Genomic DNA, 24,720 nt, shown 5'->3' with positions numbered 1-24,720 from the left:
CTTCTTCCACACACTCACTCTCACTTTCTGGCCCAGTCACAGATGTATTGGACCTCTCCTCCTCCCAAACCTGCTCCCTCTGAAAGGGGCCAGTCATCCGGTCCCACTCCCATTGACAGCAATTGTATAGGCTCAGACCCTGCGTGTTTCTTGGCAGACGCTGAATGCTCCCAATTTCCACTGAGGTTCATGGGCATGCATGCCAGATCAGGGCCCCAGTCAGAACAATGGCCAAAGGAGAGCTCACAGGGCAGTTCCCCCCCAAAGGACATCTTTGTTAGGTACCTCAGTCTCCCAACAGAACACGCAACATTCAGACTATTAACGGAAAGCAGCAGCTCTAGCTTCCTGCACATTGTAATGGCCCAGTCAAGTGTCTCCTTTTACCATCCCCGGAATCTATAAAAGGGAAAGTGTGGGGAGAGGGAGGTCAGATTCAGGGAGTAATCCTGTAACAGCTGTTTTACACTTTGGAAACATGCTCGTGTGGGAATTAGCACATTTGCCCACATGCATTCTCCAGAGCCATATCAGATTTCAATCAGAAGCCAATTTAGGAGCTAACAGGCATTTTCAGCTATTTATAAGACTTTTCTTTTAAGGGTCCATCCACACTACAGATATAATAGAATCAGGGGACCTGGTTACAACATGGTCACAATGTGTAGTGTAAATGGAACCTAGCTATGTTCTTTAACTGGGTAAAGCCTTAGACACCTTAAAACCTGGGATATATTATCTATAGGAAATCCAACATGTATCTATGCTATTTATATTGATACACAACCGCCCTTTTAGGTATCTGGAAAATAGCCATAGTATATATAAAGCCCTTTCCAGCTTCTCTTATAACTATTATTTCCCCTCAAAAAAGTAGTTTTACTACCTTTACATACTGTGTAAGTATTGACTCATTGGACACCTAGTAAAATGTTATTGCTTTGATATGAAGTTAAACATTTTCACTGAATATTTGCACTTACTGCAGTAGAAATGATTAATTCCAGGGCAATCCACATGCTGAGGACTAGAATTGCTTCCCTAGTGCCCAGGGATGGGCCAGGCAGAGAGCACATGATGCCTCTTCTCCCCAGCCATGCAGCAGGCTGGGATCCTTTCACTGCATTCGAGAGCGCAAGGAGAGACAGAGATGCTCAGCCCAGATCAAGGAGGCATAATGGGCTGGCTAGGACAAGCAGCCAGCTCCCCAGAGGGCATGTTGCAGAATAACAGTGAAGCATGCCTTGCCACATGTCCCCTAGGCCGGCTTGCTACAGGATTTCTGGACCAGATGTTGCAACTGCCAGCCTGGGTAGGATCTGGCAGTGTTGAGAAAATCAGTCCATGTGCTAGAACACACTGTCCCTGGAGACTCCCATTTTAACTCTTCAAAAATCCAACTGTAGTCAATGGCAATTTCCCCCTTGATTTCAAATGGAGCAGGACTGGGCCCTCGATTTGCAACAGGTTGATTTTCCTAGCTGCTAAACAAGGAACATGGTTAGAATATCTGAGTTCTGATCAAACAGGGGTCTGTGTACAACAGATCAGGTCATCTTTGTACACACCATAAAGTTTGTCATCACAACATACAGCACTAACAACATGCAGTTCATGTGACTTTATTTAAATAGAAAAGCAGAACAATGGGATTCCCAGTGAAAGAAATGGGAAGAAAAGAAACAAAGAAAAAAATTGTTTAGTGACATGAATTACTAGTTTTGGCAATCAAATTCTGTATCTCATCTACTCTTACAATTTAGTGGAGACATTTTCCAACTAACGAATTTAAAATATGTATTGTATAGATATTAATGTTAACTATACTCAGGGATCAAATAATAGTCCACCAGTATAAGTTATTTCACAGGGCTAGACTCTATCACCCTGATTCCCACGGAATAGCACCTTACTCTCCAAATGGTCCCCATTTAAATCAATGGGACTCTTGCACAATAAGATACTATTTAATGTGAGTATGGGTGGTAGAATTGGACCCTATATTTTCAATGTATTACACAACAATTTTCAGCACAAATATAGATTATATAGAAAAACAAACTAAATTATGTTGTTAAATAAATATACCATGGTAGCCAAAGGGCAAATCTCAAAGCATGAGGGAATTACTCCTGACCCCAATCCCTAGTCCCCAGTGCATTTTATTGCATCAGGAATTACATTTTGTTCAAGAATCTGTGACATACAGACAGAATTATTTCACTTGCTAAAATTCCTAAAGTAAAACTGCCATAATGAACGCAAGTCCTGGAACACAGAAAGCCAAAGTCCTGATTCAGTTCAGCACTTAAGCACATTCTTAAGTCCATTCCTATTCAGAAAAGCACTTAAGCACAGGCCTAAAGCTAAGCACGTTTAAATGCTTTCCTGAATAGGAATGCCTTCGTGATTCTGGGCCCAAATGCAGGCCTAATGTGAACAAGTGAAAACCCAGAGACTTCAGTGATAGCCCCAGGTCCGTATCTGGCCTACCAAAATGCTAATGGATGATCAGAGTTCTTAAAACAATCTGCACTTATCGCCGAGGTGATTCGGGTTTCTCCTTGAACACACTGACTAAAAAGATATTATAGGACTGAAATGTTTATTTAATATTTTAAAAGACTCCTGTGTATTGTTACCATTTGGTTTAAAAATTACAAATCTCTTAACACTTTCCCCTCCTCCTCCTCATCGCTGTCAGTCACATTGACTTGCTGGATGCTGGAGGGTGTGGATGGGGTTGCTGTGAAAACGTTCTCCAAGGCTCCAATATCCAACTGTGGCATGGGGGTTAAATATTCCTCCTCACTATGGCTGTGGCTGTTGTAATAAGACACTCCCTCTAGGCTCTCACAGCTGTGGGAATCTTCACTCTGTGTGCGCTCATCTGGGTACTCCCTGAAAGGATAGTCTCTATTCAGAGCAGAAAACATAGCCTCATGCTTTTGGTACTGGTCTTCATAAAAGCCAAGACATTCGGGCATTGAGCTGGGGAAATTCCCATAGCCAAATGGAGGGCGGCTGTACGGGCACGTGCTGCAGTGAGAGACCAAAAGACGATAAATCAAGCTTTCTGCCATGGTGCTAAGTTGTATTGCATAAGGACTACGTAAGATTGGCTACATTTCTACTGGGGACTGAAGATGAAAGTTACCATAATGATCTGCATTAGCCAATTCATACTGTAGTGAGACATTTAAACACACTAACCTCTATAAACACCGCAGCCACCCTATATACAACGAGAGTCATACCCAGTACCTATGACAGAGATACCAGCCTACATATGCAGCTCTGTTGCTGCTGCAGACACCCAAGAAGTTTATTTTTTAAAAACAATTTTATTTATTAGCGTAAATACAGCAGAACCTCTGAATTACAAACACCTCAGGAATGGAGGTTCGTAACTCTGAAATGTTCGTAACTCTGAACAAAACGTTATGATTGTTCTTTCAAAAGTTCACTACTGAATATTGACTTAATACAGCTTTGAAACTTTACAATGCAGAAGAAAAATGCAGCTTTTAACCATCTGAATGTAAATAAAACAAGCACAGAAACAGTTACCTTGTCAAATTGTTTTAAACTTTCCCATTTTTTTAGTAGTTTATGTTTAAAACAATACTGTACTGTATTTGCTTTTTGTGTGTCTGTGTTGTGTGTGCGTGCTGCTGCCTGATTGCATACTTCCACTTCTAAATGAGCTGTGTGGTTGACCGGTCAGTTTGTAACGCTGGCGTTCGTAACTCTGAGGTTCTACTGTAATGTCACAGATAAAATAAAAGGAGTACTTGTGGCACCTTAGAGACTAACAAATTTATTAGAGCATAAGCTTTCGTGAGCTACAGCTCACTTCATCGGATGCATTTGGTGGAAAAAAATTTTTTTCCACCAAATGCATCCGATGAAGTGAGCTGTAGCTCACGAAAGCTTATGCTCTAATAAATTTGTTAGTCTCTAAGGTGCCACAAGTACTCCTTTTCTTTTTGCGAATACAGACTAACACGGCTGCTACTCTGAAACCACAGATAAAATAGTGTCCTACATGCTATTGAGCATTTTATCAAACATACCCAAAATAGTAAAACCAAGCATCATAACCTAAAGGGGGATATGACAGAGATCTATAAAATCATGAATGATGTTGAGAAAAAGTGTTATTTACCCCTTCACATATTACAAGAACCAGAGATCACCCAATGAAATTAATAGCCAGCAGGTTTAAAACAAACAAAAGGAAGTATTTCTTCACACAATGCACAGTCAACCTGTGGAACTCGTTGCCAGGGGATGTTGTGAAGGCCAAATGTATAACTGGGCTCAGAAAAGAATTAGATACATTCATGGAGGATAGATCCATCAATGGCTATTAGCCAAGATAGTCAGAGATACAACTCCATGCTCTGGGTGTCCCTAGCCTCTGACTGCCAGATTCTGGGACTGAATGACAGGGGATGGATCATTTGATAATTGCCCTATTCTGTTCATTTCCTCTGAAGTATCTGGCATTGGCCACTGTCAGAAGACAAGCTACTCGGCTATATGGACAATTGATCTGATCCAATATGGCTGTTCTTACGTTCTAACCCAGTTTATGTGATCTCTGCAGGCTACCATTTATAGTGGAGTTGGAAGAAGGCTAAAAAAATTCCTCTTATTTCCTTTTAAAATCACGTCTTGCAGCTGCTAGACTGTTAGTAAAAAAGAAGGATATCAGGGAATCCTGTCCCTCAGAGTATACTATGTAAAGAGCATACATCAGTGGTTCTCAACCCATGGGCTGCTTGCGGCCCAATCAGCACACAGCTGCTCCCCATGTAACATCCTCAGGGCCATTCAGATAATATATATATTGTGTGGTTGTGGCCCACATAATACACAGAGCACTGCATATGCAGCCTACAATGGTAAATAGGTTGAGAACCACTGGGATACACCGCTAGTCATCATGCAATTGTCAGGTGAAAGTGAGAAACTCCAGAAAAAGAATCATAGAAGGTGATAAGAAATTGCTTCCCAAAACAACTAATTACTGATTTTTTATCCTGATTCCGGACCCAGAGGGTCAAAGCGTATTACAGTTTATTTAGTGTTGTAGACATATATAGTACTGTAGAGTAACTGAAGTGTGTAAAACAAGTAACAGAGCCCTTCTCTAATGATATTATAGTTTAAAGATATGTATTGGTGCAGTGCAGATCCAGGCTTCAGTGGTACTATTCACATCTCTTAAGAGAGCACATGGATAGGATCCCAAACGCAGCTGGTACAAACACAATCAAGAGGTCTTTCCTTAAATTTCTTCAATCCAGCCACAAATTTTTAGCGCACAATTTTGCACACACATTCATTTGCACAATCAGTGCTACACAAAAGTGTGAAGGCAGGCACCAATACATCCATGCTATAGTGTATTGTTCAAGTGATTATAACCTTGGTCTGTCATTTAAGGTTCTTGAACTTAACACATGCCCACAGACTGACTTATGTTGCAGAGACAATCTGTCCATTAAGGTCTTTCAATTTTCATGGGTCATATTCTGCCCTGACTTACCTCAAGGCAACCCCATTGACTTCATGCAGGCATATTGTGCTGAGATTAATAGGAGAGTGCAGTGTGTAAGTCAGGACAGAATGTGGCCCCAAATCTTTAAGTATCACCTCCAGCTGGAGAGTGATCACTGTAATCATTTGTGAGGCTGAATTCTCTCTAAAATCAAATATAGGAAAATTGGCTACTTACAAAAAATGAGCTATGAAAATGAACTCTGAGCTCGCTCATTTCTCCATTCAAAGTGACACAGAGTTTGTGCAGTGTGAATTCTCTTCATTGATCTCTGCAATAGCTGGCTTCCAGGTCCTCTTGCGCCTGAACAGCACATTTAGCTGTTGCTCAACTGGCTGCTACAAGGCACTGGAGCCTGCATGTGGTCACTGTTGAACCAATAGCAGTCCCTCTGCACGTGGTCAGTTGAGTCAACACTGAAATACTGTAAGGGGGGTGTACAAACCCAAGAGTTCTTGGTTCAAGTGCTCTTCTCCAGTTGACTAACCCAAGGGTGCAAAGAAAATACTAGGATTTATTTGTTATATCATCCTCAGGTCTCTTTCCATTTGGTAAAACCTCAGGACTATTCCATTTCACAGAGCCAACCCCACCAAGGTGCTTGGGGTACGGTGTAACCAGCTCAAATGCTTGCCCAGTTTTAATTCTGATTTTTTTAATTTCCGTAACTTTTACTCAATATATTTTTGTTGAATTCAATTGCACTGCTGGGAGTTGGGTGGCGGGGAGGAGCAGCAAGCACTTCTATTTACTGTTAGCTTGGAACACGCAATGGCTTGGAACTATTGGTAGTTGGGTACAACTCAGAGCAGCCTTGGGCTGGCAGGTCCCACAATTGGGGAACTGTTAAGGTGGCATTAAGCCTACTTTCCCCCACAGCCTTGCAATCCTGCACTGAGAGTCATTTGCCCAGTCTGCTGTTCTTTGCACTCTTTCTAAAAGCTGTAGATTTTGTTGACCTTTAGCACATACCTGCTCTCACTAGAATTTAAATGAATGACTTAATTACCTTGATGGGAAGTAGTGGGGTCCAGGTAAGAAGTAAGGGTGATGAAACGAAAATCGAGGAGGAGCTCCAAAGAGAGTGGCTGGATGACCAATGGGAGGAGGTTGATAGAGATGTGAGTGAGGAATGGGAGGAGCCTGGAGAATTGGAGCACTTCTAGGACAAGTAGAAACACCTGAGTACTCCTTAGGAGGTTGACTATTAGAGACAGGAAATCTGGAGTGAGTGGTGCTGGCATTACTTGGGTTCCTGCTGGAGCTCTCAATGCAAACTGGGATAGGTCTCTTTACAGAACAACTTGATCCGGAAGGTACATGATGAGCTTCTGTCTGTGCAGGTCCAGCAAAGCGCTGTGGTGGAATTACAGGGTGAAGGGGCAGATTTGGAGCTGGGACAGCCACTGGTGTGGTGTTTCCAACACTTGGCTGGAAAAGTGTAATTGGACCTGGATGTTGTATGGAAGGAGCTGGCAGCTGGATAGTAGAAGGGGCTTCGCCTTTTGAAAACAGAAATGATTATTGATCAATCATGAATGGAAGGGTTCCAGTAAGAGCATTTTATAAGTACCACTTTAGCTAACTACACATAGTATAGAAAGAAGACAGATATAGCTAAGTTCCTGGGCGGATTCTGTATTGTTCTCGTCTATCTCCCAAACCAAAACCAGAGACAGCTCAACATTTCTTCTGTCCTTGGAAATCCCCTCCTCGGAAACCAAACACAACTTTCTCACCTCTACTGAGTAACACGCCCACCTCTGTTACACTTAATTACATTCAGATTTGGATATCAATGTAATAGCAAATTTAAGAAGGATGACATGCGGTTAACTCCAACGCTGCTTTATTGAAATGCTGCTATTACAGAGCTTTTTAACCCATCTCTCCAGAGCATCTTCAGCATAACACCCCTATAATTCACAATCATATGCCACTTAGGAAGCCAGTATGGACCTGCAATGTATACATAAGAATATATGCATACATTCTCAACTGATGTAAACCTGCTTAGTTCTACTGTGTCCCCAAGAAACAGAATCAAGTGGAAATACCAAACTTCCCCAAAATTGTTATTTTTCATTTGTTTTGAAAAAGGACATACCCAGGCAGTGTTTGTTCACTTTGTCATAATTTACAGACATGTTTCTGTATCATTTTTATGATAATAAAGTTATCATTTAGAATGCCTTTCCTACAGAACGATTCCAAAGCATTTTGGGGGACATTTTCCAAAGTGCCTAAGTGACTTCAAAGCCTAAATCCCAAGTCAATGGAATGTAGGCCTTTTGTAAAATTTTGTCCTTCAGGACAATATATACAGGAATCACTTCAACTACAACTAAAGTATAGCCACCCCTGGGATGAAACAGAGCAGGCATTTAAGACAGCATAACAACACTATACAATAGTTTAGAACAGGAAGAGAAGAATACCATATCCAATCTAAACTACAGAGGAAATTTAGGTTGGTAGCATGTAGTTATTCAAGGTGGAATCTAGCCAGAACATTGGGGTGTAATTACATGTACTATTCTGAATATTACATAATGACCATGAATGCTCATGGCCTTTGTTTTCCTATCTTATATGAAAGATAGCAGCTCCAGCACTCCCATGTCCATACTGGGAGAACAGATCAATACTGAGGCAGAAGAAAGGATGCTACTTATTGAATCACTAACACCCCTTCTTGAAGTACGCTTGGCTTTCCCAAAAAGTCCTCCATCTAAGCACTGCTGAAACTGCTTAAGTGATGAGATATGGAACCACAGATCAAGGGATTGACCCGCATGGTATATGTTTTTTCACTGATCACTTTCCTCACTTTAAAAGGAAGCCTCAACCCACATTAAATAATGTGGGCACAATTTTGCACATGCACTTTTTGGTGCACACTTCTCTCATAACCAGGTTTTGGTGTATACAGAAACTTGGATTTGTGTACTCAAACTGCATGTGTGTTTGCAAATTAGAGAGACAAAGCGAATGAGATAATATTTTTTATTGGACCAACTTCCGTTGGTGAGAGAGAGAATCTTTTGAGCTTATACAGAACTCTTGTTCAGGACATGAAAAAGAGCTCTGTGTAAGCTTGAAAGTTTGTCTGTCTCACCAACAGATGTTGGTCCAATAAAAGCTATTACCTCACTCACCTTGTGTCTCTAATATCCTGCGACCAACACAGCTACCAAAGTTTGCAAATTAGCTAGTTAAATACATAAATATTCCAGTTGTGTATGCAAAGCTGAGTTGCTGTGCATGCAAAACTGTGGCTGTGAAAACACTGTACATCTATAAAATTGCGTGCAAAGTTGCATCTGCATGTTTAGATACAGCTTTTAAAAATGTAGCCCTCACACTAACAACATCTTTCTCTGTGACACTTTTTTTGACAAATTTCACCTTGTCCTCTTAAACAGCTTTGCCACTGGACTGTTGCTTTAAACACTCTTATGCTGGTTTACACTTGACCTTATACAGGATACAGTTTTCTTATTATTATTGAATGAATTCACCAAAACTAATTAAACAAACTCACAGACAGGATGTCCAATACTGTTCTGTACATTGGGAATGACAACGGAGTAAGTGGGTGATCGGAAAGGATAAACTGTGGTTGGGTTTGTAGTGATGATGTTCTGAGAGGTGCCGGAAAATACAGTGGATACAGTCAGTGGGAAGCGTTTTCTTTTGCCAGGTCTTGGTTGGTAAACCCAGCCTGTGGGAGAGTAAATGAGAAAGCTCAAGGCAGATTTCATAGACGTGTGGGCCAGTTTCTTGCACTGTAACAAGCCATGAAAACTATGTCACCCACGAGTCTGAAAAGTCTGTATGGATCCACAACAAGGGCAAACCCTCTTCCAGTTGAAGTCAACAACAAAACTCCCATTCACTTCAATATAGTGGTAGACTGAGCACCCTATCAGAGAGCATGATGAAACTGGCACATTCTCTCATTCTTTTCATATAAACATACGTTATTTTGTGTTTGGTGGAGGAGATACTGGATCAGAAAACCAGAGGGGCCAGTGTGGCACAGGTTAACAACACATTATGAAGGGAGGGTACAGGAGAAAGTGGCAATACATCCTGGACTTTATTTTGAAAATATATGGTAATGTTAAAAATGTGGCTACAGATTTATAATCTTACTGGCTCCCTAATTCTCAACTATACCTATGCAAATTTCATTTACACCAGTGAGACTGTAGAGGTGTAATAGTTAAGGAAGAATTTGGCCCAATGGGAGCTGTGCATATATTACTGCAGGCAGAACTAGGTTTGTCTCTGATACATCCACCAATCAAATAGTAAGAGACTTGTAAAGATGATGATAGGTCATTTATACCAATTAGGTTTCACTAAGCAGCTTAGACTTTTTGCCTCATTATGATGTTTAAAGAAGGCCTGAATGTTTGGGGGTGTTTAATATTATGTTTTGTCTTCTGTTTGTTTATGACATAAGAAATTCAGATCTTGTCTACTCTGGAATACTCTGTGGCAGCCTGGAGAACAAGTAGGATTATGACATCACAGATACTAAGGACATAGCACCTTATGTTTTAGTGATTTTTATTCAGTTTAAAATTTTTTTTTCACCTGTTTAAATTACTCAGGAGAAAAATGCTTTGTTAAGGATTCACTACCCTGCCCCCTTCAGTTAAAGGCTGAAAAAAGTCTCATTCCACATCTGAGACCTCCAACAAGTGTTTCTGCCAAAACACAGAAGAACAGATTTGAGTCTTGATTCACCTCTGGATTACTTAGAATAGTGTAATATAGACAGCTATAAACTGGAGTAAGAAGGGGTGACTGAGACGCTTGGTATTCCTGCTATTTCTAAGCTAATATTTTATGAAAAGCTTCTATTTCTATTAAAAATAAATGTGTTTCCAATGAAAATGGGGATTTTTGTTCAGATTTAACATTTGTATTTGGCTTTACCATTCCCTTACAGCTTTGCAACCTAAATATCGCAGCATTGTATTTGTGCATGGGAAACAAAACGTGAAACTCACTGAAAATTGTTTATAAAGTGAAAGACTAGTTTAATTTCTTTGCCCAATCTGAGTGAAAAGAAAAATATATATAAAGAAACAGAATAACCGGTGAAAATTAAATTAGATTTGAAAATCCTTTGACTTTTAATCATCTAACTTGTAATTAGTGTTATAGATATAGATTTCTTTATTTTTAATTATATCAGTATTGGACGCTATTATTATTTACATTATTACTCCGAGACAGGAAACTGTTAGTCCAGAATTAAGGTTGAAAAAATTATTGAATCTATTTACAGGCATTTCTATGGTCCTTGTCACCATAGTATCTGATCACATTAATTTTTAGGAAAATGCCTTAAATGAATATTACAATTTAAGGAACAAATAACTCTAGAAGCACAAGGAATTCAAAGTTCAGAATACAGTGCTCCAAGAACCGAACATTAGAAGTTGGGGACCCTCCTCTTTCCCACCAGAGTTATCTTTTTCCCATTCAGCATACTAACCTGCATTCCTTTATTTGGCTTTTCCTTTCCCAATCCTATTGGACTGGACTAATTTGCCTATCACGTAGCTCTCTGCCAGTCATTTCCCCTACCCTAGGCATCTGTATCAGTCCATGCAAAATATTGCACTAGGCCATGAGTGCAATATAATATATAATTTATAATAATTTATAAAGTCAACATTTTTGGGTAACACAAACTTTTAAAGCATGCGGATGTAAGGAAGTATATGCATTTTTTACCAGGAAATTCTTCTCTGTGCTTTTCTTTAATCTTTTGAGCTTCATCATAATAGGGCTTCTTTTGCTCTTCAGTGAGTTTGTTCCACTCTAATCCAAGCTGGACACTGATTTCTGCATTATTGGCAGCTGGGTTAGCTTTGGCTAGTGCCGGCCGGTGAATTCTCGCCCACACCATAAATGCATTCATTGGACGTTTTACATGGCCATTTCTGTCTTTGCTAAATGGAGTATCTGGTATCCCTACGTAACAAAAATCAGGAAAGAATATCATTAGACAGACAGCACATGCAATGTTGCCATAGATCATATTTAAAGAAAGAATCCAGCTAAACCCAAACAAAAGAAACACCTGGATTCTGGAACCCACAAGCCTCCATACATATTTGGAGAATTGCCCCTGGAAAAAAAGTGTAACTGTTGTCAACTAAGAGAATACTGGAGTAATGACTAGCCACAAGTGAAATACTCCACAAAGAATAATTTAAAAATTTGACATTACAGCATCTGCTATGGTGGCATAGTCTCCCTCTTTCTCTCTCCTTTCATACAGATCAGAGCTAATTTCAACATAATTAAAAAATGGTAGGGGTTTTGTTTTCATTTGACTAATTATTGTGTTATGTAATGCATATGTTTATAAAGGCACCACAGTATCAGTGCAAACTTATGCACAGTGCAACAGTAATGCACCTAAACCCTGACCTTGCAGGGACCACATTCAGTGGTAATACGGGTAGTTCAGTTCTATAGCCATTCAATTCTTGGCTTTTCTGCTAAGTCTGCCAGATGGTGCTAGTGTTTTTTGTGATGTGGACACCTTTGCTGGAAGGACTATGAATCTACTAAATGCTCATTAGATGCAATCAACTTCCCATCACAACCAACAGGGCTGGATTTGAGCAGATGACCTAAAGGTGGAAGGTTTCCACTCCACTACCAATTCACTTAGCAAGCAATCGCTCTATGAAAGCTAATTCTAAATGCACCCATCACCTAAACCCTGCATTATCAATGACAGGACAAGAGTACATTAACCATTAGGCCACCTCTTAAAAGAAATGATTAATTTTAAAGGTCAAAATTGAGCTCCTAAATCCACTCTTAAAGATTAAGCCCAAGATTTTAAAAAATAGGAGCCTAAAAGCAGTCTTTAAACTCAATGCTTAGGAAATTGCCTCATTTTCAAGTGGTGACTTTAAAATGAGGTGTTGGGTACCCTACATTTTCAAAATCAGGCCGGTGCCTAAACGTGGACTTTAAAGACTGCTTTTAGGCTCCTATTCTTGAAAATCTTAGGCTTTATAGTTAAGAATCAGTTACCTGCTACAGGGGGCTAAAGTTAGAACTGGAGTAAGCAGCTGCACGGATGTTAACAGAGCTGAACCCTCTAAAACCCAGGCTGAATGTGACCCTGTATGTTTACACTCTCAGTGCAGGTGGAAACGATATGGATACAGTTTACAGAGAAAGGCCAGGACTTCAATCACATTTCTACTGTGTTTCCTAGCTGCTAAAATTCCAACTTTGGGGCAACATGTGTTGTAGCTTTGGAAATTACGATGCCACTGCCATAGAATAATACCTGCATCAGAGGGCAGCACTGTGAGGGGCACATCCTTAGTTTCAATTTTGACTGAAGGCTCCAATAAGGACTGCATTTTAAGGGGCACTTGGGCCACGGGCACTTTAGTCACTCGGATCAGCTCAGAAGGTGGAGGTCCCTGAAACTGGATCCTGGTCCCAGAGGGTACTGGATGGAGCGTCAATGGGATCTTCAGGTCTTGAGGATGCGGAGCTCCAAACCCACCAGGCTGAGCCGCAGGGACATCTTTGCTGGCATAAGCCGGGCCGCTGAAGGATCCAGCTGGCTTGGACGACACAGTTTCTTCCCTCCCCTTGCAGTCCTCACCGGCTGCCTCTGCCTGCTCTGCCTTGATTGCTCCTCCTCTCCCAGCCCCCGGGGCCACGCTGTCCCCCCCAGTCTCTTTCACCATCACCTCTTTCTGGCTCTCCTCTGCGTGCCTCCCTTTTTGATCCCCTCCTCTCCCGCCGGTGCCGCTGGCCGCGAGCTGGGTCCCCTCTTTCCCTACTCGCCGGGCTGCAGCGGCCTTGAGCTCACCCCTCTTTCTCTTGCTGCAACCACTGCACCCCAGCTGGCCCTCTTGCTCCTGCTCCTCTGCTTTTCCCTGCAGCGCCCCGGGGGGCTCACTCCCCCCCTCCTGCTCCCCAGGCCCCAGCGCAGCCCCGGGGGGCGGCAGCGGCTTGCTGGGCGAACGCTGGCCCTTTGGGGGGTGCAGCTCCTTGCAGGGGGGGCCCTGCCCGGGGCGGGGGGACAGGAACGGATGGAGGGGCCCCGGCCCGGGCGGGAGGAGCAGGAGGTGCGGCTCCCTGCCCCCCTGCCTGGTGAGGGGGTGCAGGAGAAGGTGCTCCGAGCGGGGTGCCTCCTGCCCGGCTGGGGGGTGCGGTGGCCGGGGGGGCTCCCCCCGCGGCCCCCCCTCCATGGCGCAGGCGGGGCCCGGCGGGAGGGGGATTGTCGGGGATTGTGAGCTCAGCCGCCTCCCTCTGTCGCTGCCCGTTTGTTTCCTGCGGTTGCTCCGCAAACGTTCTCAGCGGCCCCGCCCCGCGCCTCGCGCCCCGCCCGGGGCCGCCGCAAATGGCAACGGCGGGGCGCCACGTGCCTCCCGCGCGGGGGGGGCGCTGCGTCCCGGCGGTTGCCATGGCGACGCGCAACCCTGGCGTCTGCCCCTGGCGACCCCGGGAGGAACGCGCGGCGGCTCGCGGGGGCTGCAGCCCGGCGCGAGGCGGAGCGGGGGCCGGGGCCGGGGCCGGGGCGGCCAGCGCATGGGACTCCGCCCCGTGAACCGCAGCTCTCGGCCTCGGCACGCCCTAGCCCGGCGTGGCGCTGGAGCGGACGCTTGCTCCGCGCTGCATCTTCATTAATGAGCGTATCAGTGGAGCGTCCTGCCCCCGCCCCCACGCTTTGCGGGTGCACCTCTGCCGGGCACGCTCTGAAATACACGCGCGACCAGGCCTGGGGCTGCGTAGGGCCCCAGAATAGCGAGGCACGGCCCGGGGCAGGACACGCCTGTTGCATGTGCTGCGGTTGCAGAGGGGTCGCGCTAACTTATCCCCCCGCAGCAGAGGGTGCAGGAGGCCCTTGTACATGGAGCCTGGCCGGTCCCAGCCTATTGGAGTCAGGGCTGCACCTGGCCTGATGGCTCTGCTCCTGGGGCGCTTAATCCACCCCCCTCCGCAGAGCCCTGTGCCGGAGGCAAGGGCCAGAAGCTCCCCGTCTTCTAGAGCTAGCAGCAGTCCTCCAACGAAGCATCGCACCATAGAGGTGGCCTATCCTGTGGCTAGAGGAGGTCGCTTCCGGTGTGTGTGTGTGGGGGGGGGCTGCTTCCGGTTCCGGGCATGCGGGTGCGAGTCTGGGAAGCTGCCCGGGCTGCTGCTGCCGCTGGGCCTGGCACGAGGGCGCGGCTGAGCGGCGGCTGGGGCCCCATGGCGAAGAGCAAGTTCGAGTACGTGCGGGACTTCGAGGCGGACGACACCTGCCTGCCCAACTGCTGGGTGGTCACCCGCCTGGACGGCCGCAACTTCCACCGGTGCGAAGGGCGGGGCACTTCCGGGAGGGGGCCGCCGGCAGCCAATGGCAGTGCTGCGTCTCGCCGGGGCGGCGGCCGCGGCGACGCTGTAGCCTATGGGAGTGAGCCACAGGGGCGGGGCCCCCGCCTGCCCCGGGCCCGGAGCGAGCGACGGGCCCCTTTTCCTGAGGGGAGGGGGCGCGGGCAGCCCCTCGTTCCCATGGAGACGGGGGATCCCGGCATGCAGTGCTCCGGCTGAGGCCGGCGTGCGGGGCCGCGCCTGTGACTGCGTCTCGCCGCGGGGGGGCCCCCCTGCGGGTCGGCGGGGCCTGGGTGTAGCTGCCCCCCCCCCCCCGGGGGCTAAAGGGCTCCGTAAGGGGACGGGGTCCACCCTTTCACTCAGCTTCTGCTCGAGCAGGGCTAATCCGTTGTGTCACGGTCCACGTGTCTCCCTCAGGGTCCAGCCCCCAGAGAAAATAATGCAAAACCAGTCGCAGTAAGGACTCGTGTGTACATCCTAAAGATCGTGTGAGCCCTTCAGACGCGCCTGGCTTTGGCCCGCGGACCGCTGACTGGCTGCCCCCGTGTGCCAGAGCATCGGGGTCACCTCGTCGTGGGCCTCGGGGCAGCCGGGAGCCGCTGTAGGCGGTGGGGAAATGTCATGACTGTGGCCGCGGGGGAGGGAGGAGAGAGTGGGACTGGTGCACTGGGAATATTTATCTCCGGGTCCGGCCGATGTTTTCCGGTCTATATGGGCATTTGTACCACGCTCATCACTGTAGGATCTGGGGCTGGGCCTACAGCTAAAACGTAGGTCGACCTCGCTACATCACGCAGGGCTGTGAAAGTTTCGTGCCCTGAGCACTGTAGATTGGCTGACCTGGTCGCTGGTGTAGACACGGCTAGGTTGACTGAAGGATTCTTCCACTGATGTAGCTACTGTCTCTTAGAGAGATGGCGTGATGGACGGCTGCATTGTGGTGCTGCAGCACTGTAGCTGTGCTGCTCTAGTGTCTGTAGTACAGAGGTACCATGAATGCCTGCCAGTAGAGCATTAAGTGGAGTCACTACATGGCTGTCAAGTGTTGTTTGTTCTCTCCTCCTTTCCCCAAAGACAGAAATGTGTGCAGTCGAATGACTTATTTTGGTGGTGTGTGGGTTTTGGGAGAGCGTGACTGTCATTTCCATAAGCGATAAGGGGACTGTAGTAGGCTGGGCTGTGCGTTGCTCCCACAGGCTGCTCAAGGCCAGATGGAGCACTTTTTCCCTGGAGTTCTAGTTTCCACAGGCTGCACCACTCAGGTGATGATATACAGCGGACTCTTACTGTGTACAAATTCAGTGAAGTTCTCAAGCTCTGGCAATTTGCTGATGCGTCTTCTCCATTGGATAAAGTCTGAATGTGCTTTAGCAAAAAAGGGATGTAATAGTGACAAACCATATGCCTCCCATTGACTCCATATAACACAGGGGCACCAGTTGATTTGAAGGGCAGTTAAATAGTTGACGTCTGATCTTGATGAGGAGGAGATTGTGGTGTATGGGACTCAGAAGCAGGAAGATTTTCTCATAGTGTTTTTGACACCTGGAGGGAGTTCATTGACTTCCAAAAATCCTATCCATGCCAACAATGTTCTGAGGAAATAAATGTGATGAAAACAAGTATTGAGTATCTTTTATAAGATTAATTTCCTGTTGAACCTCTATTCTTCTTGAAGCTTTGCTGAGCAGCATGGCTTCGGTAAGCCTAATGATGACCGTGCCCTCCATCTGATGACTAAATGTGCCCAGACTGTGATGCAAGAGCTGGAGGATATTGTCATGGCTTATGGACAGAGTGATGAATACAGCTTTGTTTTTAAAAAGAAAAGTAACTGGTTTAAAAGAAGAGCAAGGTAATTTCTCCTTTTGAGCTTACCAGTTTCCCCATGTTTAATAGTTCTCTCTGAGAACTGGCATGTGCACCTATTGTTTCTTTGTCCTTACACTTGTACAGATGCTACCTGTATGATATAGGTGGAAACCACACAATTCACTTGTGTTTGTGGGTGTGATTTTTTATATATATATATATATATATGTATATATATATATATATATATATATATATATATATATATATATATATAAAATATGAGATTGTAATTAGCCATGGAGTATTTGATGTTATGTTTTTGTGTATGATGATTTTGAAAAGTAAATTAAATAAAGTTAAAAACAAACAAACAGCAAAAGGGTGAATAAAAAACATCTTCTACAAAAGAGGATTTTTTCAGTAACCTATCTCCTCTTCCAACCTCCACTACTTAGTTCTTAACATGTTTAATTCCACCAACCACTCAAAAAGGTTCTACCTGCCATTGGTGGTCCATAGAGCCATGGTATGAAAAGCACTGCTGTCCACCAGAAGCCTTACCACTGATACCCAAATAATTACAGATAGAAAGGTATAGTTGTTTTAATAGCTAATGTATTCTCTGTCTCTCTCCTCTTTCTGTGTCTGTTGGCTTTGCGTTTGCAAGTAAGTTCATGACTCACGTCGTCTCCCAGTTTGCCTCCAGTTATGTTTTCTACTGGAAGGATTATTTTAAGGACCAGCCACTCCTGTATCCACCCGGATTTGATGGACGAGTTGTCTTGTATCCCAGTAACCAGAATTTAAAGGACTACCTCAGCTGGAGACAAGCAGATTGTAAGCATCTTTAGATATCAGGAAAACAAGAACAGTTGACTTTTAGCATAACTATTTATAACTGTTGGGTGTTTTTTTCCTCCTGGGATGAAAACCTCTAACCCCTTATTGCCAGCATGCATAGGTGCACTCAGTGAAAAAGAAGCTGCTGCATAGCAGAGAGACTCTAGTTTACTTGTTTAAAAACACATCCTTGGAGCTGTTAAGCTGCAAAAGAGTTGGATGACGTTCTTAGAAAGTAGATTTTACATTCTACGATAATCTTCCAAAACCATCCCAATTTGTATTTTTATTCCCCTTTTATCTTCCATTGACACCGTTTTAGAAAGAGCAGTGTGTTGTTTGTGACGTTACTCATTTTGTGTGTCAATACTTTTATTATTTTTTACAAGCACACTCATTAATAACATGGGATCCGTAGCAGATACTGGATTGTCATCACTAAAATACTGAAATTCAGTACCAGAAATTTTAGTAACATCACTTGAATGTTGTGTTTTTCACTGAGAAACGTTCAGATTCAGCAATATTGTATAGCAAAATTACAACAGTCAAATGACGAATATAGGATTTTCCATGTCAGATCAGGTCATTGTTGCAAAGCTAGTATCAAACCTGTGGCAGTGACTAACATCTGTTGTTTCAGAGGAAGGTGAACTCCGTCTGCCATAATGCTTCTTACTTAACAATTATTAAATACTTCATGTAGCTGTGAGGAATCAATCATCTGACCATTCCAGAGATCCAGTATGCCATAAAGCATGAGACTGGATAACGATGATACTACATAATTACAAATATTACTAATGGTATTTTAAAAATCTAGCTGCAGGAATTTGTGGGAATGGAAAACCATTCTCTGAATAGTCATCTAGACTTTGCAAATAGTGTATTTGTCCTTTGATACCATTTCCTATTTCTGCAGGCCACATTAATAACCTCTATAATACAGTGTTTTGGATGCTTGTGCAGCGAAGTGGCTTGACACCAGTCCAAGCACAAGACAGATTACAGGTAGGCACCTCTTCTAAATTCACTGTCTTTTAACATCAACTATAAGGAGAGATTTTATTCATAATAGTACAGGGAACATACGCAGAACCCAGTTGCCAAGTACTTCCAATTACCCAGCCCTAGCCAGGCATGTCTTGCCTATTAGGGAAGGCCAGGTGGCTTATATGTTCATGTATACCAATTCATTTTTCCCAGTATGTGCTTATTTTTCTCTGGAGATGATGTTGGTTTTGGATTTCTGTTTTGCAGTTGAGTTGTAAAGATCTTAACCTGACTGGCAACAAATTTACTTTAATTAGAATCCAAACTAGATTTTAACTTCATAATGAATGGGTTCAAATGCTTAGAAATGTGCATATGAAATGTGACTGGCCTCAAAAGAGATGTGGTATGGGTTTAAAACTGTGATTCAGCAATTCTTGAAGTCTAATCCCGGCTCTAACAATGATTCAGTATTTGGTCTTAAGCAGGTCACTTTATCCATCTTATTCTCCTCTTCTTGCCTTTACAGGGTGGTGTTCCCCACCTTCTTTTGTTGTATACAAATATAAAAATTTGGACTGTCAATTAATTGTAGTTAACTTCTGTGATTAATTTACCAAAAATTAATCACGATTAACAAAATTAATCGCGGTTTTAATCACACTGTTAAACAATAGAATACCAATTGAAATGTATTAAATATTTTGGATGTTTTTCTACATTTTCATATATATTGTATTCTGTGTTATAAGGGAAATCAAAGTGTATATTACTTTTTAATAAAAAAAAATTTGCACTGTCAAAATGATAAAACAAATAGTATTTTTCAGTTCACCTCATACAAGTACTGTAGTGCAAGCTCTTTGTCCTGAAAGTGCAACTTACAAATGTAGATGGTTTGTTACATAACTGCACTCAAAAACAAAACAATGTAAAACTTTAGAGCCTACAAGTCCAATCAGTCCTACTTTTTATTCAGCCAATCGCTCAGACAAACATGTTTGTTTACATTTACAGGAGATAATGCTGCCTCTTCTTGTTTACAGTGTCACCAGAAAGTGAGAACAGGCATTTGCATGACACTTTTGTAGCTGGCATTGCAAGGTATTTACATGCCAGATATGCTAAACATTTGTCTGTCCCTTCATGCTTTGGCTACCATTCCAGAGGACATGCTTCCATGCTGATGATGCTTGTTAAAAAAAAAAAAAAAAAAAGTGTTGATCAAATTTGTGACTGAACTCCTTGGGGGAGAATTGTATATCCCTGGCTGTGTTTTACCCTCATTCTGCCATATATTTCATGTTATAGCAGTCTTGGATGATGACCCAGCAGCACATGTTCACTTTAGGAACACTTTGCTTTTTGTCAAATCTGCAGTGAAAGAAGGTACCACTGTGAGATTTCTAAAGATAGCTATAGCACTTGACCTAAGGTTTAAGAATCTGAAGTGCCTTCCAAAATCTGAGAAGGACGAAGTGTGGAGCATGCTTTCAGAAGTCTTAAAAGAGCAACACTGATGTGGAAACTATAGAACCCGAATCACCAGAAGAGAAGATCAACCTTCTGCTGGTGGCATCTGACTCAGATAATGAAAATGCGTCGGTCCGCACTGCTTTGGATTGCTATCGAGCAGAACCCGTCATCAGCATGGACGCATATCCTCTGGAATGGTGGTTGAAGCATGAAGGGACATATGAATCTTTAGTACACCTGGCATGTAAATATCTTGCAATGGTGGCTACAACAGTGCCCCAAGAACGCCTGTTCTCACTTTCAGGTGACATTGTAAAGAAGAAGTGGGCAGCAAATTATCTCTTGCAAATGTAAACAAACTTGTTTGTTTGAGTGATTGGCTGAACAAGAAGTAGGACTGAGTGGACTTGCAGGCCCTAAAATTTTACATTTATTTTTGAATGCAATTATTTTTGTACATAATTCTACATTTGTAAATTGAATTTTCATGATAAAGAGATTGCACTACAGTACTTGTATTAGTTGAATTGAAAAATACTATTTATTCTGTTTTTTTTACAGTGCAGATACTTGTAATAAAAAATAAATATAAAGTGAGCACTGTATATTTTTTTGTATTGTGTTGTAATTGAAATCAGTATATTTGAAAATGTAGAAAACATCCAAAAATATTTAAATAAATTGCTATTAATCGCTTGACAGCCCTAATAAAAATCAAGAAGAACACACAGACCTCACTCCGCTTATCTATCCCCATTTTACCAAAGGAGATAACGCTTGCTTACTTCATGGGGATGCTGTGAGGATAATGAATTAATAAAGTTGTCTGAAGGTTTAAAAAATCCTGTATGCATGTTATTAATTACTTACACTCAACATTTACCCTGCTTGTTTCTGTGCTATAAAAAAGGACGTGTATAAATAAATTGAGGCTATAAGGTGCACTTTTTATTTTCTTTTTCTCAATTTCAGGGAACTTTGGCTGGAGACAAGAATGAGATTTTATTTTCTGAATTCAACATTAACTACAACAATGAGCCTTTGATATATAGGAAAGGAACTGTACTAATATGGCAGAAGGTAAAAGCATCTTAACTGCATGCCTAGCCCCCCACATTACTTACCATCTCTCATTCAGTATATACAAGTGGACTCCTGCCTCCAGTTGACCTGTGACAGGGTTGGCCAACCGGAGCCTGAGAAGGAGCCAAAATTTACCAATGTACATTTCCAAAGAGCCACAGTAATACATCAGCAGCCCCCTCATCAGCTCCTGTCCCAGCTCCTCCCACCCACCGGCAGCCTGGCCAATCAGTGCCTCTCTCTCCCTCCCGATCATCTGTTTTGTGGTGTGCAGGAGGCTCTGAGGGGTGGTGGGGGGGGGGGGTGAGGGCACAGCAGGCTCAGGGGAGGGGGCGGGAAGGGGAGGAGTGGGGGCAGGACCTGTGAAGAGCCAGGGGTTGAACAGGGAGCACCCCCTGGCACATTGGAAAGCTGGCACCTGTAGCTCCAGCCCCGGAGTCGGTGCCTATACAAGGAGCTGCATATTAACTTCTGAAGAGCCGCATGTGGCTCCGGAGCCACAGGTTGGTCATCCCTGGCCTGTGATGTCAGCCTCCATTGCTCATGTGTTAAATTTTCAAACAAGCACCTTTGTGCTTTCTCTCCTGCTTGGGAGGAGCCCCCGATAAACATTTGTAAAACTGCCTCATTCTCCTTCAGATCCCTCCTTAAAACTCTCCTTTGCCTTGGTGCCTACAAAAATATTGACAATAATTAGTCTGTTCATGAGCAGAGACCACCACCTACTATACTGACTAATATTGTCTCATTGTTTCCTTGTGCTCTCCCATCAGTCTGTTTAAGAATCGGTTGTCTTGTGTCTTATTCTTAAATTGCAAATGCTTTGGGCGCAAGGACCATCTTTTTGTTTGCTCTTTGTATGGCACCTAGCACAAGGTCCGTTGCTAATGCTCCTAAGTGCTACAACAATAAATACTGCGTGCAGGTCACAAACCACACTATAACCCCACACCTGATGCTTCTTATGATTAAATGTCATGACCTCAGCTTCTGTGGCTATGACTGTCTACATATAGAGATATTCCAGATACTCAGGAAATGGGGGTTTTGAACAGTGGGTGTTAAAAATGAGTTATTTTGAGGTTATAGATATATCTACGTCTAACTGAATAATATGAAAACTGGTGTCTGAAATCTGACTCATTTATAAAATATCTGTACGATTGTTTACCTATGCATAGAGTCATTATCATCTCTATGTATGCATGTGTTGCAGAAGTCAGTCTTGCAAAATTCTATTTGCCTAGAGCTCACTCTTCATGAGAGTAAAATATAGTCTGCTTTTTTTAAATCAGTCATGATAAAAGCTGGATAAGTAGATTGTGCCTAGGCTGGTAAAATTTATGACTATTTTTCCAAGTTTGCTATAGTATGATCCAAAAGAAAATACTTGGGCCTATGCAAAGCTCAATGCAGGATTGGAGCCTTAATATTTCTGTTACGAAGCAATTAGGACTGTTTAGCTCATTGAACAATCAATCCTCATTTTCATTTATTTTGATGAGGTGTTGCTGCATGGTACACATACAAAAGTATCTTTTGATGGAGGAACTTCTTTAACTGTAACTTGCAAATCTCTTCATTTCAGAGCTAGTCAGTAGCATTCGTTCCCCTGGCTCAACAAAAAGTTATCGGCTTGATGCAGGAATGAAATTCTGTGAAATTATGTAGGGGATCAGATCAGATGATAATAAATGGTGTCTTCTGGTCTTAGAATTTGTGAATTAGTATAGATGTGAAGTAGAAGTGAGTGTGTTTCTTGTGATTAGGGCCTAGCTAATATTGGTTGGGAGTCCGGCAAAATTTTCTCACTGTTCTTACTTTTTGTTATACTTAAAAAGAATGACTAATAGCTAACTCAGTTTTCTTTTGTGGCTGGTGATTTCTGTGGCATTTTACCAAGAGAACTGATATAGGAAGAGACTCCTTTGTTTGAGATAGTGTTCCTCTTGTCTCCTTGTTTCTTGCACATGTCTTTGACAATATTAGGCCTTCTGGAGGGCTTTATATCTACTTTTTCCATAAAAACTGATATATTCTTTCCCAGCTTTCCAAGTATTTGTCGGTGCTCTCTTCAGACCATATGAGAATGACCAACTGTTTCATCTGTTTCTTTATCCAGTGGCTTAACATGCATGAATACTTCTCTCTTGATTATATTAATAAATGGCTTTAATGAGTGTCTCACCATATAGTAATATATACACCTGGGGATGCTTGCCTTTATATTGGAACATCATCTCAGTGTTTGGCTTAGAGCGAACAGCTCACCTGCACCTTGCCATCTGTGTTTTTGTCTTGCTGAAAATACTCATGTGATAAGCTAAAAAACTTAAGGTGTAGTTATTGAATGAAAAATTAATCCTGAAACAATTACGGTGAAAATCATTAGTATGGTATTAATTAGTGTCATTCTTGTAATCTGATCCATTCAGTAGCAAAACCCTGTAAATATATGACCTGCATGGCATGAGTTTTAACTGGAAAAATTGTTTCAGTAGGACTTATTTTTGGTACCTGAGTGACAACATATACCTAGATTTACAAGTTCTGGTACAAAATTAAAAGCTGTCATGAGGCAAAGGGGACAAAAGGGTCTTATTCATAATATGTAAACAAGGCAAAACCAACAATTTATGAAACCTTCAGAGTCCTTTTATAAATACCCTCATGTGTCAACTATATTTGCAGGTTAATGAAGTCATTACAAAAAGAATAAAACTGCCAAAGGAAACGGAAGAGAAGGAAGTTGAAGTGACACGGACCAGGACTAAAGCGGTCCCACTGCACTGTGACATCATTGGGGACCAGTTCTGGGAGGATTATCCAGAAATCCTAGCAGATAGCTGACCTTCCCAGTTTGAGTTCTTGTACAAATAACAGGAAACAACTTACCTGCATGAGCTTCTGTGGGGTGAGGCTCGGATAATTTAACTTTGTAATTCAGCATCCACATTTTGAGCAATGTTGTCTTAGAAACAGTGTCCTTGCCTGTCATGCAGATATATCTATCTGCAGAAACTAAAATCATGGTACTTTCAAAGGGAAAGAACTTTTATATAAAATTAACTCTTGTAAATGCATATTTGCGTTGACTTATAACAACATCATCATGCATTTATGTAGGATCTTTCACATTAAAGTCACAGGGTGCTTTATAGAGTTACTCACCTAAAATGATCTACTCTTTGGAACTCTTTAAAAGCAGCAGAAAGATTATTTCTTTAGGTTTGTTTTAAACTCTGAAACAGACTAAAGTCTTGGAATAGTGCCTTGAATCAAGTTCCGTAACCAGGGAGCTTAGTTACAAAAATTCTCTAGCAGTCGACATCTGAGGCCTATATCGAAGATACACAAATTAGCCCAACAATTTGCTGTAACTAATTTTTAAGGGTTTTTCTCATGTGTAAATTACTTTTCTATTTTTTTTAAAAGATGCAGAAATGTAATTCTCCCCCTTCCACTCCCATGTTTATTCTTCAGACTTTTTTGTCACTGTGGCTTTGCTAGTTATTAGTGAAGGTCTCAAATGGCCAAATGTTGTAAAAAAGTTCTCATACAGA

General features: G+C 42.8%; 2 protein-coding genes across 4 annotated transcripts; one reads left to right on the top strand and one right to left on the bottom strand.

Annotated features, from left to right (window-relative positions):
- Nucleotides 1-1,606: 1,606 nt before the first annotated feature.
- On the bottom strand, nt 1,607-13,968 carry SOX30 (SRY-box transcription factor 30). The gene is made up of 5 exons (XM_038411877.2): nt 12,909-13,968; nt 11,327-11,566; nt 9,114-9,293; nt 6,579-7,071; nt 1,607-3,039 (listed from the first exon to the last, which is right to left on the bottom strand). Exons 1-5 carry the CDS (start codon nt 13,825-13,827, stop codon nt 2,658-2,660), a joined length of 2,214 nt encoding a protein of 737 aa, XP_038267805.1. The 5' UTR covers nt 13,828-13,968; the 3' UTR covers nt 1,607-2,657.
- Nucleotides 13,969-14,643: 675 nt separating this feature from the next.
- THG1L (tRNA-histidine guanylyltransferase 1 like) lies at nt 14,644-24,720 on the top strand. Of its 3 annotated transcripts, none has more exons than XM_038414584.2 (6): nt 14,644-14,931; nt 16,629-16,805; nt 17,433-17,602; nt 18,528-18,616; nt 21,047-21,154; nt 23,849-24,720. In XM_038414584.2, the coding sequence occupies exons 1-6, from the start codon at nt 14,741-14,743 to the stop codon at nt 24,005-24,007; spliced, it is 894 nt and encodes a 297-aa protein (XP_038270512.1). In that variant the 5' UTR covers nt 14,644-14,740; the 3' UTR covers nt 24,008-24,720. The 3 variants fall into 3 exon arrangements, with proteins under 3 accessions (XP_038270512.1, XP_038270511.1, XP_043376197.1); XM_038414583.2 differs by lacking the exon at nt 14,644-14,931 and adding an exon at nt 15,138-15,406; XM_043520262.1 differs by lacking the exon at nt 14,644-14,931 and adding an exon at nt 15,170-15,406 and having other exon boundaries at nt 17,437-17,602.

This window comes from Dermochelys coriacea, chromosome 8, assembly GCF_009764565.3.
Source record: "Dermochelys coriacea isolate rDerCor1 chromosome 8, rDerCor1.pri.v4, whole genome shotgun sequence".
Classification (NCBI taxonomy): Eukaryota; Metazoa; Chordata; order Testudines; family Dermochelyidae; genus Dermochelys; species Dermochelys coriacea.
The sequence above is the reverse complement of the archived record's forward strand: the minus strand, read 5'-3'. Positions and strand labels throughout refer to the sequence as shown.